Raw genomic sequence first — 18,304 nt, forward strand, 5'->3', positions numbered from 1 at the left:
CATGTTAAAAACATTCATGTAAAATCTGGCACAATTATTTACCAATGGTCCACGACATTATTTTACATTATAATTGACTTCAGCGAGTTATTTTACTTCACTCAATTGTACACATATGAGTATTGATATTATACAGAAAACAGAATACAAATGTATACAAAAACTTCCACGACCGATTTTTTTCCCCTCGTTAGAATACCGCAATACTCCTGTGTGTGTATCATACACCCTATTTATTTCCAAACTATTTAAAATAATGTCCAGCTGAGACAAGCCGCTAGTAAATAAACAACATTTAAATGAAAACCTAGTAAAAATAAAAACCAATAATACAGTATTATAAAAACTTTATTCAAATACAACAAGCAATAACCAACATCAACCTAAATAATTCACTTTCACGTATACCAAATAACAATAGAATAATTTTATTAAAATTTTAAATTACATACAACAATAGACATTGCATTGCTATTACTAAATTATTCCGTAAACAGTCCAGACGAAACGAAAAAAATTGTATATTACATAGACTGTAAATCAGTCTTCATTGAGGAGACGTTCATAATTCAGTGGGACTTCACAGGACCCCATATACTATTTGTTAATATTACGAGTCGTACGGGTTTGTATATAATATACAACTCGAAACTCGAATAAAAACTCAACCAACCTAAAAATATCAAATGTATTTTGTATTAGCAGTGCAATATAGTGATTACTTATAGATTCAAACTGTGCTAAATCAAGCAATGTGTTCAAATAAAGGCACAATAAAACTCCAATAATCGTCCGAAAACAAAAATGACTAGAAACATTCAAGAAATTCATTACGTCTCAATAAAGGTAATTCGTTAATACACACTGATTAAAAAATAGAATGCCTATAAGTAAAAAAAAAACATTTATCTCGAAATGTTTAAATTATATAAACACAATAACAACTTTTGTTCTGTTGTATAAGACACTTTTTTTCAGTTTCGGACATGAAAAACTGTCACACACACACTACACATATAAAGCAATATTTGTGGAATGTAATTTTGCTTACAAATCATAAGCTTTGTCACACACAACACTTTAAAGGGTGCGGTAGCCACTTGATCTCTTTTCCCAAATAAACATCACATCTTTAGGACAGGTTTTAATATAAAAAGTCCACCGTTAAAATGCTTAGTCGTCTCTTTCTTCCCAATTGTTTTAATTAAAATTTATTTTTATTACTAAGGAAGTAAGTCGTTTACAAATTAAAGGGCTTTTTACAATTAAAAATCCCTTTGCATTTTTCATGAAAGTACCTTTTAAACATAATGAAATTGAGTAATTATTTTAATTTATTAACTATTCTCTCGACAGATTCATAAAAAAATACATAATTATTGCACCGTTTTAACTAAAGTACTCATGCGTCTCTTTTCATCACAGCGTAAACACCATTTGACGGAAAGAGACGAAATTGAACTTTCGTTAAATGAGTGCTAGACAGATTTTTTTATAATTATTTATAATGGGAATGATTTTTATATTAATTCATACTATAATTAATTCCTAAACAAATATAATGACAGAGATTAATGTGGACTATAGTTAAATGTACAGAGGTAGTTATGTTTACGCTAAATGCTATCGTATTCTTCATAATTAACTTCCGCTACAGTTGGGGACAAAAGTCCTTGTTGGCTATTTTCATTTTTCTCTGTTCGTGACTTCTTTCGTCTGTGTTTCTTCTCTTTCTTTTCTGAGCGGTCGCTGTAGTCGCCTTTGTCTTTGTCCTTCGATTTCTTCTTTTTATGTTTCTTTTCCTATATAAAAAAAATCTAGTTACTAGGGCATAAAATTATAAAATATAACAATAATAAAGATGATGTTAGTTTTGCTGAACCTAGTTTATTTAAATGCGTACCGACCGAATTTTGTTTCGAGTGATAGCTTGCTTTACGTTCTCTTTTTTTGGTTTATGCAACATATCTTTGTATGAAGGTATTAAATTAAAATACAATTTAATTAAGAGAAGCTTTGCCCACCCACAAAGAGGTAACGGCACTGGATGTATGTAAGTAAAAAGTACATTTTTTTTTATGAATTTTTGTTCAGTATTGTATTTCTAAGGTTACTAACACAAATTACGGCGTCTACCCACCGCTAGTGTAATATATCGATAGAGCACAATAATCTAACTTAAACAAAAACCCAACATTTGAGTTACGTTTAGTTACTCAAGTTAATAGAATTTATAACTGAAAAAATTGCTGTTAGGTACAGAAAGCCAAGAATAATCATAAAAACATGTCTAGACTATGCATTTTAAGGAAAAAAATTATATTAGAAATTGCGCTACGCTTAAATATTGTACGGCGCGGACTTAGGCAATACTGTAATTTCTAAATACTTTGACATTTAAACTAATTGTTAATGCATTTAATGAACTTCCATATGGCTTAAAAAATACAAAATTATGACTGGCGTGTGAATTTGATTATATTTCGTATCTTACCTTTTGATCTGGTTCTTTAGCAATAGGCTCTGGGTCTTCGCCGCCTGAAAGATTAAAATGTAATTTAAAACGATTACATTCCCACACATTTATTCCGAAAGTGTGGAACCGGTAAAGTATATCTGAACCAATATAAAATTGGGGTCCTATTTAGGAGCGTACCAAATCTTAAAAGGCTTCTAAAATCCCGTTTATTTAATTGAAATTTAAATAATAGATATTTATAAGAATACCTAAATTTATTTAAAGCCTATATACCTAAATTTATTAAAAGGTGGCTTTCAGCTCGGAACAGTTGTTTTGCTGGCAAATAAATTTGAAACTATACCTAACTAAACCATTTGCCCCATATATTTTATTTCAGACTAAATTATATATTAAAATAATAAATACCTTCAGGTGATCGCCTCGCACTGTAATCACCAGCCCACAGTGGGTACTCACTTAACTCTGGCACAATAAAGTTTTTATCCTCTTCCACAGACAACTCTTCGTTTTGATCCTCAATTTCCAAACTACCCTCACTTTTGAACATATTTCTTAAACTTTCCTCCCCTTTTTTACTTATTGTTGCTTGCTTAAACATGTCTGTAAGACTCTCATCTGGATTATAGTTTGTGACCACAGGTTTAATTTCACTACTATCTATGTCAAGGTCGTCTTCGTCTATGATAACCCTTGGATTTATGGTGTTATCTTCATCGCTAAAACAAAAACTTATAATTTAATCTTAACATTGACTTATTGGCTTGTCTTAAACAAAATTAAAAAAAAAATGAAAATACTTATCAGAACAATAAAAAAATTATCTCCCATATACATATAGTGATAATATTGCCTTTGGAACATCTCTTGAAATAAGTTCATTTTATACAAATTCGCTTACAAAACGTCTAACTGGCACATTCTTTTAAGATTTATTACATTTTTAAATATTTCTCTAAATAAAATATTGACAATATTAATTACATTTCTGACCACATATGCAAGACCAATGGTAATTTCATTATATGTAATAAAAAAACTTCCAAGCTATATTTATAAATACATACCTCTCGCTGTCTTCCTGTGCATCCTGTGTGGTATTAACAGGTGCCAGATCTTCCAGAAAGCTTGTGTCCAATGTACCCGCGTAAAACTCATCAAGAGCACCCGAAGAAGATACTGACATGTTTGTTGCTGATGGAGTGCTTGGACCACTGGGAATACCAAAATTGTGTTGTTAATATTTTTTTTGTATAGTAAGCCTTGGCAAGACTTGTAAGTATATATCAAGAACTGTAATGTATGAGTAAGGTGTACCCTTTTCAATATATTCTTTGTATAAATACAGAGTATATAGTGCCCGCTACGAACACCCTTGAATTACTGTAATTATAAAGAATTTATACTAGTTCTTTTTTTTTGGAGATTATTTATTTAACAAGCATTTATTGATGCACATTTTCAACGAATTTTATAAAATAATATAAATTTTTAAATAAATTTGTGAACGAATTGTGACTCAATTTCACATTTGAAGAAATGATTTGAAAGTAGATTTAATATTGATAGGCATTCTAGAACATAGGCCTTAGACATTGGAGAATGATTTACCGAAGGTTGGCTAGAACAAGACATAACTATGTCTAAAGACAGCCTACAAAAAGCGGTTCCTTGTTAATAATAACAAAACATTTGTTTTATAAACAAAACCTCTTAGAAATGAAAACACTGATATTTATTTTTGTAAGTTTTTCTTAATTGTCAGTGAATTAACAAAAAAAATATATTCGTGAGCAACTAAGTAAATTGTTTCTTACATTATATTAGGAATCCTTACATATTGTTACGAAGACGGGTCGACTACAATGTTTCTAGGTTTTTCCACTACTTAGAGAACTTTTCAGCAGGCTGTAATATGATTTCTGACTGTTTCAGGAGAGGGTCAATCACATATTAGAAAATTGTAATTTCCATAATGTTACCCTAGTTTTCAGGAAGCAGAAACCTTTTTTCAGTCAGTTTCAGAACCTGTGTAGTCGATTGGTGCAGTTTTCAGGAGACCCGTTTTCAGGCGTTTTCAGGCCTAGGTATACCCCTTTGATGAAGGAATATTCTAGACCGAACTTTCTAGGTGTGATACAAGGACGAAATGATACGAGAGAGAGAGAGAAGATCAGAACTTTCTCGAAACTAGACTGAGCACTCTAGAACGCCGTACGACAAGGACGAAGCAACGTGCGAAAGAGACAAAGAGTGCGGACGTTCTAGAATTGTGTAATCGCTACTCAGTAGCAAGCCCGCCTAGAAAGTTCTCGAATATTGTTTAGAATTATTCCCAGGGATATATAAGCGAGCCAAAACGCGACTAGTCGCCTTTAGTTTGGAATGCGATAACAAGAGAGAAACACCGAAGCGATAAAGTGAATACAAGTGATAAAGTACTGTGTGAAGTGTGCATAAGTGAAGTAATTAGTGACTGTGTTTTTGTGTGTTATTAGTGCATCTCTGCAATTAATTTGTGCCCATAAATTCCTCATTGATTTATCAAGAAATAAACTCTTGAATAAATCCACGGCATTTTCTATCCGATCCCCTAGCTCGTAACAATATGAAATTGGCGTATTTCGTATTGGCCACTTTAATCACGATGTTCTCTTTGGTTAGGAATTTCAAATTCAAATTTGTACAGCTATTTACTCATTTATTTGTGGTTCGATGACCGCCATTCATTTGTTTTTTTCTGTGTGCGTCACTCATTTTAGAAAATGGAAAACTTAAAGTATCGCATTATTTACGAGTACGAGTTCCGCCGTGGCACTAGTGCTGCGGAAACGACTCGAAGGGTGAATGATGTGTATGGCGGTCATGTTGCAAAAGAAAACACAGTTCGTTTTTGGTTCTAACGTTTTCGTTCTGGAAATTTAGACCTGCAGAACAAGCCCCGTGGACGGCCTGAGACCCAAGTTGATAATGAAGTATTGAAGGCTATTGTGGAAGCGGATCCATCGCAAACCACGTCCGAGTTAGCTGCAGGCTGCGGTGTTAGTGATAAAACTGTTTTAATTCACTTGAAGCAAATTGGGAAGATTAAAAAGCTTGAAAGGTGGGTACCTCACGAATTGACTGAAGCAAACCGGCAAACGCGCGTCGACTGCTGCGTTACATTACTGAACCGGCACAATAATGAAGGATTTTAAACCGAATCATTACCTGTGATGAAAAATGTATTCTTTACGATAATCGGAAGCGGTCAGCGCAATGGTTGGATCCTGGCCAGCCAGCCAAATCCTGCCCCAAGCGAAAATTAACCCCAAAAAAGTTACTTGTAAGCGTTTGGTGGACTAGTGCCGGTATTGTTCATTGCAGTTTTCTCAAATCTGGCCAGACTATTACGGCTGATGTCTATTGTCAGCAATTGCAAACCGTGATGGAAAAGCTAGTGGCTAAACAACCTAGGCTGGTCAATCGCTCCACGCCACTGCTACTTCACGACAACACTAGACCACACACTGCACAACAGACGGCTACCAAATTAGAAGAACTTCAATTGGAATGTCTAAGACATCCTCCGTACTCCCCGGACCTTGCTCCAACAGATTACCATTTTTTTCGAAATTTGGACAACTTCTTGCAAGGGAAAAAATTTAACTCTGATCAGCAGTCCAAATCGCCTTTACAGATTGTATTGATTCCCACCCGACTGGTTTTTTAGTAAAGGGATCAATGAACTACCTATGAGATGGCAAAAGTGCATAGAAAACAATGGTTCATAGTTTGATTAATTAAATATATTATATTTAAAAATATTCGACTTTTTGTTCCTCCCATACAAAACGCCAATTTCATATGTAAGGACCTAATATATTGTAATGAATGTTTGGAATTTTAGTTTGGTTGTACTTAAAAGCTACAAAAAGACTATAAAAGTATACATTACCTATCCTGTGGTATTCGCGAGGGCGTGGTGTCCATACTGACTTGATTATTTTTAGGATTCATTAGCTCTTGGCTCACGTATGATGTCTGTTTTGGTTTCTCTTCAGCAGGTGGTGGCTTTGGAGGCGCGTTTAGCGATTGTGCTAACTGCGAAGCAATATATGACCTAAGCGTTTATATCCAATCCCCAATAAATTTATATAAAATAAACTCAATTTATTAGGCGCATCATGTGCCTAAATTAGTTAAAGTGTCTTTTTTGTGAAGGGAACTTTTAAGATAATCTCTTCTGTTTATAGTTTTGAAAATTATGTATTTCATTTTTAATGTTTGGAAATTTGGTTACACTTATATAATAAGACTATAAAAGTTATTTTAAAAACCTAGATATTATAGACCTAGCTATTATACACCTTCCTTCCAGAAATGCGTGGACATATCTCATAAACTACTGAAGCGATTTCGATGAAATTTGGAGTGTTCTCCTTTGGCTGATTTAAATCTACAATATTTCACATACAAAATTTAACATTTTATACTCATTGCCAAATGCTGCGTAACACGTATACTTATTTGTTTACCGAAAGTTTACACATAGAGATAGTCTAACTAAACTATTCGAATAGAATTAGAATCGTGTCTGTGGTGGCACTTTTGTCTCGCTAAATTCGAGAACTCCCTAATTTGATGTAGCATCCCTGTTTCACGCATACGTCGCATATTAGCGAGTCGGAACATCATCGTCTTTATATATTTACCACACCCCTAAACAAGACGGAAAAATTTAGTACATCGGAAAGCTTTAAATTGATCGAGTGTATTTTTTAATATGTACATCAAAAAATATCTATAATATTAAATCTGTACTAAGGTTCAAACACATTTTCCAGAAATATATGTAGGTGATACGAAGTTCACTGGGTCATCTAGTGCTGAACAAAAATAAATAATTAAATTTACTCACGAGTGGGTTAACACTAGGCGGTACTATGGGCTTCCCGGCGCCGAGTACAATACTCGGCGACCGGTCGTTGATCCGCGGCTCGGTCTCAGTACTTTGACGGCGTTTGTTCGCAAGTCGCTCCACAAATGTATTGTAGTGGCATTCATCAGATTTCTATAAATATTAATATGTCCAATACCATTATTCTCCTCCTTGAGAGTTACACTTCCGAAATAAAAGTTAAACAGACACACAGTTTTTGTTTCATTTATTTTTGGGAATAATTAGAAATCGTTCGCATTAATAAAATAAATGAATATAATTATATAAAAAAATATTTTCATTAGTACATACAATGTTTTTTTATCACAATAGACTTTTTTACACTATGAATTCCTTGAAACTGTATTTTTTTTTAAACTAAATATTTTACCTGAAATTCATCAAGTTCTTGTTCCATCTGTTCTATATCTTTCTGATTTCTTTGCAGTTGTTCTAGTAAACTTGTCTTCTGGAGTCTTAAAAATGGTACACTGAGGAACTTATGCAGAAATCGTAAACCAAAACCATTTCTCATTGATGACTCTGCATACCGAATAGGTGCAGTCCTAAATATGTGTAAATAAAAAATAAATTTCTTAGTTTGGAAATGCTTTAATGCAGGGGTTGTCTATAAAAATAAAAGTTTAACAATCAAGTAAATTTAATTCAAATTGTTTATGTATTATTGTACCTATTTTAGTGATTTAATTTTGAGTAAGTTCAAACAATAGTGACGCCTACCTTGTCATTTTAGCATTATGTAATGCTTGTTCAATGTGATGGGAGTGGACTTGACGGTGATGTTGCATATCACAATGATTGCCTAGCAACATTACTGGCAGATCAGCTGGAATCCTGCTGAGCTCTTTGACTACATAATCAAAAGTCCTTAAAAACATTAAAATTTGTTAAAACTATTAGCTAAGAAACATCAATATTTTTTTAAGACTGGGTACCCTGTGGTTAACAGTAGGTAACAGTAACTTCATTCTAACACATGTCAATAATAAGTTGAAAATTATTATTTAAAATACAAGACCAACCAGGGTTTAGTAATGTCCAACATCAATATAACACCAGTAGAATTTTTGTACACATCAAGAAAAGTAGCATCTAATACTGGTGTCTCAAAACCTTCATCTGGTATGGGTACAGTCTGGTTTTCCAATTTTAAGCCCAAAGGAGCTTTTTTCTTAGTGCGCCCTTTATCAACAACTTCCCACACTTCCACCTAAAAGCAAGAGAGTACAATAAATGTGAAGGACTTGTTTTTTAGATTGATATAAAACTTTTTAATGGTTGTGATAATTTAAATACCTAATTCAAAGGTCATATAGACCAGAGTAACAACACAATTTCACAGGAACATTGTATTTAAAAATGAAACAGTATAAACTAACCTTAACTATAAAATCTGTATTCTTGTAAGTCCAGTGAATAGGGGCGACTTGAATTTGGTCCGTTGGCGTATATTCTTCTTTAAAAGAACCTCCTTGGAGACGTTGTAAGAGGCAAGATTTTCCAACATTTCTGTCTCCTTTTATTAGTATTTTCACTACAAAAACAACAGCTTAATAAGGGTTCTTCGTATTTAGATTTATTAAGCAAAATATAAAGTAAAAGTACATACTGTTATAGTGAACACCTCTAGAAAATTTTTTTTGTAAAGAAGAAGACATGGGTAGAGGAGCCGGGCAGCGTTCATCATTGCTACGTGTTAACTTCTTCAGTGCAGAAAACATAATAACCGAATGCTTTATTATATTATTAGATACTTCTTATTATACACAATTGAAACAAATAAAAATAAATTAAATAAAATTTGTGTCTAATTTGTTTGGCAAATACCTTTAATCTGTCTTTCATTAAACAATTTGAATTATGACATGATAAAATATCAATTGTTAATTGTCATTTTCCAAGTGACAATTGGTAAATATATAGTCACTTTCAAATTGCCAGAAATCAGGATGTGCATTTAGATTTTAGGTTTCGTACCTACTAATTTGAAAAATCGCCTTTTGGCTTATTTATTTATATATTAACAACCATAGTACTTCGCTAAGTTATCGCTAGCTTTTTTGTCATAATTTATTAGCGCCAAACCGATTTTTAATTTAATTTCATATTATTGTACCATATCGGTTACAAATATTGAAAAAGGTTGATTGAAGTTAATATACAATGCCTGTCGTATAAAAATTAAAATATATGTGTCGTATTCAAGCGATATTTAATCTAATAGTAGACCTGTTATCTATTTTGTATTAGCTATAACATACAAAATACAGTTATACAATCTAGAACTATAATTTATTCCTTAAAATAATTACAAGTAGTTACAATTTGTCAATCCCACTTAGACTTCTTTTTTTCAAATATCTCTTTTCCATCGGCATCTATAGCTGAATAGTAACCCATTGATTCATATTTCTGCCTCATATATGCTATGTAACCTAAGGCAAGACCAAAACATGTTGCACCTATACTCATTACCACAATGTTCTAAAAAAAAAAAAAATATTATAGTTTTTTATAATGAATCATATATTTTTATGATATTAGAAAGAATTGATGTTTAATCTAATTTAACTTACAAAATAGTTTATCTTTGATATCTAATGTAGTTTTTTTTTGCCTTTCTTTAGACATTATCAATTTTATGAACATAATGTATATTAATATTGTAGAATAATAATTTAAATATTTGATGGTTGTGGAATCAAGAATCTATTATGAAAAATAAATTAATTGTCACAAGAAAACTCAGATAAATATTAAAAGCATATCAATATATTCACCGGCTTAGCATAGAGTTCAAAATTTACAACACGAAATGCTGTTGTTGATTTCATAGATCTAATACCATCTCCAGGTTTCTCTGAATGACTGTTTTTTGTATTGTCACTCATTATAAACAATTTATTCACCTGAAAGAAGTCATGACATATTCTTAGTTTTAAACACTGAATTGCATGAAACACACATGCATATAAATTCGGTAAAGTTAAATTATAACATTAATTTAACTTTCCTTTAAATTTAATTTAACATAAATTAATTAGTTACAACATTTTCCCGAAATAAAAATGTATTTTGTTATTTTTATCAAAATAAATTTGGTTATGACTATAAATTACCAGTATAAACTATAAAAGTAATATCACAGACGAATCTTGTCACAGATAAGGAACTATGAAGAAAATTAGAAAAAAAAGAAAATCTGTGGGCATACGCGCTTTTGTGACCTGTGACACAACCTATATAGAGCCTAATTTAACTTAGGCTGAAAGTGCCGTGGAAAACGCCGGTCACCTATCTAGGGGTCACCATAGACCGGGGTCTGACCATGACGCACCACATCTCCAGGGCTGTAGGGAGAGCCAAGTGGGCGGCGCATACGCTTCGCCCACTGATCACAGGCAACCTACCTCTCCGCACCAAGCTCGCGCTACACAAATTGTATGTGCGCCCTCACCTCACGTACGCGGCACCGGCGTGGTTCTCCTATGCCAAGGAGACCAACCGCCGAAGACTGCGCACCGTACAAAACACCGATGTAGTCGATCGACGAGTTCGTCGCACGGCTCGCGATGAGGATGTTTGATCGAGCGAACGCCTCTCAACATCCTCACCTCCAAAACATCGCGCCGTGGCACTCCAGGCCGCCCGACCAATACAAGTACCCGCGTGAGCTCTTCTCCGCGGGTCCCGACGACACCAGGGCAGCAAACGCGGCTTCGACCGCTGGTCGCCTCGCTGGGCCTCCCCCGGGTCAACCGGGGGTCTCACCCGGCGGTGCTTGACCGCGAGCCGCGCAAGCTGCCCGATACCATCACTCATCATCACGACACCAGGGCCAAGTCGAGACTACTCCTTGGCCCCCTCCTCATCATCATCACCACCGGACTTGACACTCCGGACACGACCCCATCGGCTGCGCGCAGCGGGTAGAGACTGAGTCTCCCCGCGCGCCTGCAGCCCTCACCAAGGGCTATATGCCCGCCCCCGTACCGCCCTGTATCAGCAGGGCGCGAACATATACACCACCTGAAGGGGGCATACGCCCCGAACAGGACAAAACACCCCCCTCGCGAGGGAGGGTGCAGCAATAACTACGAGCATTTGGTCGAAACTAAGAGATCGGCTACACAGTAGTCAGTACACAGTACACTTTGAGCCAAAAGGCTGAGAAGCGATTAGAACCGGTCGGTTTCGACTTTCGTTCGGAATTCTTTAGGTATCTGCTGATGATCCTAATATTGTGGTTCGAAACTATGAACACAATGTAATAATGCCATTAGTATTCACAAAAGCTAAGATAGATAAATCTAGACCACACTGTAGTTATAAATATATATAACTATGAATATAAGCGTGAGCCGTGAGGTAAAAAAGGAACTAATTTAGTTAAAAAATGTAAATTCTCAATTTTTGGAATACATAAGAGTAAGAACTATATTTAGTTCTGGTTATTAAGTATTATAAAGAACATGTTTTGAAAATGAATATGTAAGTTTGTGAATTAGGTGTCATTCACAAGTCATATTATAACATATATAGCTAAATATCTAGGTGTCCATTCTTATTTTTAACATTTATCAAGCTTCACTTATTGTTCTTAGTAAGGAAGTGTAGTTTTACTTTGATAAGGCCATAATTACAAATATACAAAAGAAACTATAATTTACTTCATGTGCCTACAGTAACTACCTTCCATATTTGATTCAGGTCACTTGTTAAGATTAGATTGTTCTTTGTAAATAAATAAATAAATTTTAAAGAGAATTTATTCCATTTGGTTATTTGTAAATTATTACTATGCTATTACTTAATATTATATAAAATACAACAATTTCATAAAATGGCATGCAGCAACAGGTATATAATAAAATACTGTTTGATATTGAGATATATCATCAATAATAGAGTTATTATCATCATTCTTCTTTATAATACGGATTACTAAGAATCTGTATAATTAACAAATGTTTATTGTGACAGTTTTGTTCGATTTGTCTTATAAGACAAATATGTATTCCAGAATAAAGCAATACCTTGTACAAGTAGCACTTGATACTGTAGTGGTACATAATAAAAATTAACTATCTGAACCCAAGGCCAAACATAATAATTAGTTTTAAGGATATCAACATAATTGGTGTTAATATCTTCCTCTATTAAATCCCATGACTTTCCTTGTAATGCACCTAATCCAACTAACAACAAGAAAAGGAAGGTTGGAGCAAATACGGCTTGGTCTATAAAAACTTTTTTGAGTGCAACAGTTTTACCACTAGATCCAACATGTCTATTTAACAATCCATACCATACCCTTAGCGCAGGGCCCTGTAATACCATAAAAATTGATTAGTTTATGATTATAGGAAGTTTATTTATGGATAATACTGCATAAATATGTAACTTACTCCAAAACAGAAGCCTATGGAAGAAAATTTTATAGTCCTACCATAATCAACATCTCTGAATAATTTCTTTTCAATAAAAGTCTGTGATATAAGATCTCCAGCTCCCATTAATGTTCCTGTTTGAACAGCTTGTACTAAATAAGGTCTTCTGTTCAGAAGCCTTTGATATATTTGAAATATTTCACGTGCTCTCATGATGGTAACGGGCATAATTGTGTTTATCTTATGTTGTTGTTTACTTTTCTCCTAATAAATGCTATGACTCAAATGCAAAAGTATATCTTTGCAAAATGTTTACATTTTTTTCATTTCTTGCACCGACAATATATATTTATTTCTATTTACCACAGGAACACCGAATCAGGATTATATTCAGTTGACAACTTCAGTGAGACTATGGTTAATAAATAATAATCTGTCACCTGCAGGGGATCTAGCCATATAACAAGGTCATGAAGCAAACATCCACTTAATTTAATAAAAAAATCTGGAATCTTGAAGGGGTAGAACCACAAAAGTATGATAAAATAATTTTAAATGTCACAGGCCACTGGCGGCATTTGGCAAATACTGTCAAATGTCAGCTGCCAATTAGTGTAAGTTGATTTAGTTTGAAATATCCTAGAATATGACAAAATCAAAGGATCAAGAAATTGTGAAATGAAACGGTGGATGTGAAAACGGTGAAAAGTGAATCGCTAATGATTCAAGCTATTGTGTGTTAATAATCCATTGAATTCATATTTTTTCGTACTCAATCAGTCCTAATCATGGATAAAAGAAAATTATCCACTGCGGGCGATAGTCTCTATCTTATATTACAAGTCCCTAAAACCGCAACGGCAGATGATGTCAAGAAAAGCTATCGGAAGTTAGCACTTAAATATCATCCAGACAAAAATCCTAACAACCCTGAAGCATCTGAAAAGTTTAAAGAAGTAAACAGGGCCAATACAATCTTAAGTGACGCCACGAAAAGAAATATATATGACAACTATGGCTCTCTCGGTCTCTACATTGCCGAGCAATTTGGTGAAGAAAATGTCAACGCCTATTTCGTCGTCACAAGTACATGGTGCAAAGCATTATGTGTTGTGTGTGGTATATTGACTGGTTGTTACTTTTGCTGCTGCTTGTGTTGCTGCTGTAACTGCTGCTGTGGCAAGTGCAAACCTCGTCCAGCAGAAGAGTCTGGAGACTACCACACGCTTGAGCGAGATGACTCAGATGGTGTGCAGCCAGTAACTTCACAACCGGGTCCTGAAGGCCGTCCCACTGGTGACCAGGCACCACCTATTGTGCTGCCTGCGCCATCGGCTCCTGGGGTATCAGAAAATACTGGCCTCAACACAGGTGGGGTCAATTACGGCATTTCACATTAAAGTTTAATTGTTTGTATGTCATACATTATTAATTTTTGAGTCATTCTTAAATTGTTCTAAGTATATTAGCAATTTGCTCCTTCACCACTTGCTTTATTAATGTAGGTAGAATATTATTTAATTCACACTTCCAAGAAATCCTACATACAGCTTTTGCTAATCTTATCAAATATCCAGTAGGTATCATAAAAATGTGTGTAAGTGAATTTTTATGTTGGGTATCTTATCTTTTGAGTTTAAACTTAGTACAATAAGATGCCTTCAGACATATAAGTGCTGATGGTATCTTAGGTTATTATCACTTAAAATAAAATCTCTTTAAATATTAATTAGGCATTATTATCTCTATTAGATTGGATTCCTTATGGTACTAAGAATATAGATTGTTCTAAATTACAGTTTGTGACAAGTATTTTATCATAGTATTCTCTTTTTAATATTCTTTCATACATTTACCATAAACACAAATTAAAAAAAACATTCCATGTCCATACATTATCCTATTAAACCTGGTAACGTCTTGATAGTGAAATCAAAAGGTCCATTGACAGAATGTAATTTCACATTTACTAATGTACACTTTCAGATACTATGCCATTGTATAGGATAATATTGATTACTTAAATACTGACAACTTACCTTACAAATGATATTTCTTCTAAGACCTTTTTATTTGATATTGATGCATGACTATATGATAAACCATTGATGAACCACTCTGATTCTTTTACAGAGTGAACCATTTTATGTGCATTTGAGTATTTATTTATAATAAATTGTAACATTATTAATGATAATACCTTTTAGCTGTACTGTTACTGTAGATCAAAGTATGATTTGAAAATCATTTTATTCTGTTCTATTTTTAATATTGTATATGCAAACATTGCTACTTACAGGCATATGAAAAATACTTATTTTATAACAATCAATTTTTATGCATTAATAATAGGTAGAAATATAAAATCCAGTGCATTTGTTGTTTATCTATGACTACTGACTTCTGTGTCAACGAAAAACTTATGATATACTGTTAAGATTGTAAAAAAGAATAATTGTATACACTTCATACAATACCAGCTATACAAGTAAACTATGTTGCATGTTTCAATTGATATATGTAGTATATTGTGTTTCAATAAAGCTAGCTAATTACTGGGTGGTAGATAGTTATAGCTGTAATATGACCTCTATTTGTCAGATTTGCTCAATAGAAAAGGCTATATTGTAGAATAATGTTTCTACTTATCCATAGCCATAATGATTGTAGTTGCTGATTTAATTAGAGAACCATTTTATGTGAGCATTGCTTTAATATAAAACAAATTTTTGACTTAAGATTTATAACTATCCTTAAATAAGTGTAATTCACAAAACACATTATTCTTTAAGGGATTTAAACTGTTATAGAACTTTGAATATGTTTAAATTAATCATTAACAATCCTAGGAAAATATTACCTAACAGTTATTAATTTGGCTAGCCTAAATGATATTAATCCTAAATATGTTTTGTAACATCATCTTAATTTAGAAGATGTTATAAGTATGATATTAAACATATAAGGAACATGACATTTTATGTAAATATTAGCAGCCAATTGTTTAGTAGGATTTCATTATCATATTTTTTTGAATTAGGCAACTATTTAATTACTCTATACTGATGGGACTTTCATTACATTACATATTTATTTAAAAAATATTAAGTATATTTCATTAATACCTATTATTAATAAAATGTCCTTATTCAATTGGCAGCTGATGTGAAGCTAGTCAACAAGAATGTATATTGGAAAGTGTCATGATATAATTATTGTTATTCTGTAACTACACTGGTAACTTTCGATTTAATAAATATCTGCATAATAAAATCCTCTATTATTCATTTTCGTCTTTTTTTTACCTGAAAATGTATAATATATAATACAAGTAATTAATTGTGTCTTGGTTACAGGCAGCAGTATTCCAAAATACACTTGAAGTGTCACCTAGCCTAAACTATAATGTAAGAGAAAAGAGGAACTGACTACTTTTTACCACCACCATGCAAATTACGTAAGCCTTAAGTTTTTTTATGTTACTATTTTTTAATAGAGTTCTTTTTGTAACTTTGATTTAATTGATTTATTTATGGTTCTTTTGATTGCAATTCTGTGATAACCTATTTATTTTTACTTGACTACCTTTATTACATTCACTTGAAATGCAGTATTCTTAGCTGAAATGCAACCTAACCTTACAGACCTAAGTGGATCTTAGCATTACAAATAAATAATTAAAGTCCTTAATTGTATTATAACTTTGTAGTGAAAGACAGTTACACATACTGATTTAATAAGTAAAAAAAACTGTTAATCTTCAGATTATTTATTCATTCTTATAATATAAACACCACATCACAGAAAGTAATAAATAAAATAAAAAAGCTTACGCCTTGATATGAAAATTGCTATTATGCTTATGGTTACTCAATATAAAAGTCATCAGTTTGGATTGCTATGAAGTGATATGTATGTTCAGAAAATTTGTCTTCAAGTATTTATCTAGCTGCAACTAATTACTATTATGGCTGAGTAGTCCACAATTTCACATATATTTAAAAAATACTTTTTTGCTAGCTATAGTATAATGTGTTTAGAAGTTTAAGGCAGCTATACATTGTTAATCATTTTATAGGATGGTATGGTAGCATATTCAAAGCAATTTGCAAACCTGTTTTCAAACAGGTATTTTTCACCTGCCTCTACTTTCCGTAGCTAAAAATGTATCGTTGAAATGTTATTTGTAATAAATGTGTTTAATTGAATGTGGTTCTTTTTATTATTTTTAAAAACTTTTTATATACTTTTACGGTTTTCAACATAAAACTGTCATACAGCATATGATGGACCGTGTATAGTGTGAGGCTGGACATAGTATATTATATCATATACTAAATTGTTATTGTTTTCGTTACGAAAATATATTACAGTGATATATTTAGCATAATCATAATTACAATTTCTTCGTATTATATATTCTCAAACAAAATTAATATTATCTGTTTTGCGTGTCTTACAAAACCTTGAATTTTAGAATATTTGTGATTACTTAACGCTCCGGTTAAACCAGTATTTGATTTAAATGTATGTTAAAGTAGGATGTAGTTCATGTCGATAAAAAGATTCATCCTATCAAATCAAAAAAAATATTTAAAAAATGTAAACATATTTATTAATAAGAATACTGATTTGGACAATGAAATATATTTGTTAAAAATTGTTAAGACGCTAGGGGTTATGGGTGACTAGAGCTCTTCCACGATACATTTATGTTTCGTAAATAATTCCTTACTTATGAGTTTCGTTAAGAGATCATTTCTAAAATGGACATGCACATGCCTTTAGATAAAATAAGTATATACATATCGTTACGAATGACTGACTCGAAAACAATGTCTTAAATAAAATTATTAAATACTTGAAATAAATTAGTCGCTAGTCACGCATAATCCCGATAAAGAAGAAACTTATCGATTTAGAATATTAAGATTATTTAGTGGTTCGTATTTAATTCATCCGTAATAGGCTTTTATGGTTTTGCGTCACTATATAGATTACGCTAACAGTAGCCAGTGTTAGCCTAGCGGTTAAGAATGATTCACGACCGCCCTTTGTGCGTTCCCAGTAAAGGAAATTTTTGGGAATCTCACCATATGTCAGGGATAATCCACAGCGCTATTTAAGCACTTCCGTAAATGGTTAAACCATGTGCTAACAACGATAAGTTGAATGGATTTTTAAAACGACACTTACAAACCCCATACCCTACACACTCCTGCATATTCAATAGGTGCATAGTATTCAATTTTATATAATAGTTAAAGAATATAGTACCTGTATAATAAAGCTTGTAACTATTGTATATATGGTGTAATTATTTGTTTGGATTTACTTTGAAAACTTATCCAATTACGATATGTTTTAGTTTTCTTTTTTGTTTGGTTAAAAAAGAGCACGCGTTTTACACATTCATGGCGAACGGTTGTCTTTTTTTTTTTTGCTTTATAAAGAGGGTCACTTCTTGAATGCTGGAAGATTTATGGTTTTGGC

At 32.7% G+C, this 18,304-nt stretch overlaps 4 protein-coding genes across 4 annotated transcripts; 1 reads left to right on the forward strand and 3 right to left on the reverse strand.

Annotated features, from left to right (window-relative positions):
* Positions 1-371: 371 nt before the first annotated feature.
* On the reverse strand, positions 372-9,187 carry LOC123707845 (rab-like protein 6). Its single transcript, XM_045658208.1, has 11 exons — positions 9,031-9,187; positions 8,801-8,955; positions 8,444-8,631; positions 8,142-8,288; positions 7,792-7,966; positions 7,380-7,532; positions 6,417-6,562; positions 3,547-3,693; positions 2,888-3,198; positions 2,495-2,538; positions 372-1,802 (listed from the first exon to the last, which is right to left on the reverse strand). Exons 1-11 carry the CDS (start codon positions 9,140-9,142, stop codon positions 1,617-1,619), a joined length of 1,764 nt encoding a protein of 587 aa, XP_045514164.1. The 5' UTR covers positions 9,143-9,187; the 3' UTR covers positions 372-1,616.
* Positions 9,188-9,694: 507 nt separating this feature from the next.
* LOC123707240 (small integral membrane protein 8) lies at positions 9,695-10,328 on the reverse strand. The gene is made up of 2 exons (XM_045657124.1): positions 10,202-10,328; positions 9,695-9,905 (listed from the first exon to the last, which is right to left on the reverse strand). Exons 1-2 carry the CDS (start codon positions 10,310-10,312, stop codon positions 9,750-9,752), a joined length of 267 nt encoding a protein of 88 aa, XP_045513080.1. The 5' UTR covers positions 10,313-10,328; the 3' UTR covers positions 9,695-9,749.
* A 1,870-nt stretch (positions 10,329-12,198) lies between these two features.
* LOC123707204 (protein Mpv17) lies at positions 12,199-13,152 on the reverse strand. Its single transcript, XM_045657060.1, has 2 exons — positions 12,830-13,152; positions 12,199-12,749 (listed from the first exon to the last, which is right to left on the reverse strand). Exons 1-2 carry the CDS (start codon positions 13,037-13,039, stop codon positions 12,393-12,395), a joined length of 567 nt encoding a protein of 188 aa, XP_045513016.1. The 5' UTR covers positions 13,040-13,152; the 3' UTR covers positions 12,199-12,392.
* A 301-nt stretch (positions 13,153-13,453) lies between these two features.
* On the forward strand, positions 13,454-16,475 carry LOC123707203 (dnaJ homolog subfamily C member 5). Its single transcript, XM_045657059.1, has 2 exons — positions 13,454-14,182; positions 16,168-16,475. The coding sequence occupies exons 1-2, from the start codon at positions 13,600-13,602 to the stop codon at positions 16,191-16,193; spliced, it is 609 nt and encodes a 202-aa protein (XP_045513015.1). The 5' UTR covers positions 13,454-13,599; the 3' UTR covers positions 16,194-16,475.
* The last annotated feature ends 1,829 nt before the right edge of the window (positions 16,476-18,304 follow it).

Source organism: Pieris brassicae, chromosome 3, assembly GCF_905147105.1.
Source record: "Pieris brassicae chromosome 3, ilPieBrab1.1, whole genome shotgun sequence".
Classification (NCBI taxonomy): Eukaryota; Metazoa; Arthropoda; class Insecta; order Lepidoptera; family Pieridae; genus Pieris; species Pieris brassicae.

Coding starts and splice junctions, on each gene's coding strand:
- LOC123707845 (XM_045658208.1), bottom strand. CDS start 9,142: ATGTTTTCTGCACTGAAGAAGTTAACACGTAGCAATGATGAACGCTGC. Junction 3,694..6,416: donor TCGCGAATACCACAGGATAG/GTAATGTATACT, acceptor TGGTATTCCCAG/TGGTCCAAGCACTCCATCAG. Junction 3,199..3,546: donor GCACAGGAAGACAGCGAGAG/GTATGTATTTAT, acceptor TTTTTGTTTTAG/CGATGAAGATAACACCATAA.
- LOC123707240 (XM_045657124.1), bottom strand. CDS start 10,312: ATGAGTGACAATACAAAAAACAGTCATTCAGAGAAACCTGGAGATGGT. Junction 9,906..10,201: donor TTGAACTCTATGCTAAGCCG/GTGAATATATTG, acceptor TTTTTTTTTTAG/AACATTGTGGTAATGAGTAT.
- LOC123707204 (XM_045657060.1), bottom strand. CDS start 13,039: ATGCCCGTTACCATCATGAGAGCACGTGAAATATTTCAAATATATCAA. Junction 12,750..12,829: donor CCATAGGCTTCTGTTTTGGA/GTAAGTTACATA, acceptor ATGGTATTACAG/GGCCCTGCGCTAAGGGTATG.
- LOC123707203 (XM_045657059.1), top strand. CDS start 13,600: ATGGATAAAAGAAAATTATCCACTGCGGGCGATAGTCTCTATCTTATA. Junction 14,183..16,167: donor AAATACTGGCCTCAACACAG/GTGGGGTCAATT, acceptor TCTTGGTTACAG/GCAGCAGTATTCCAAAATAC.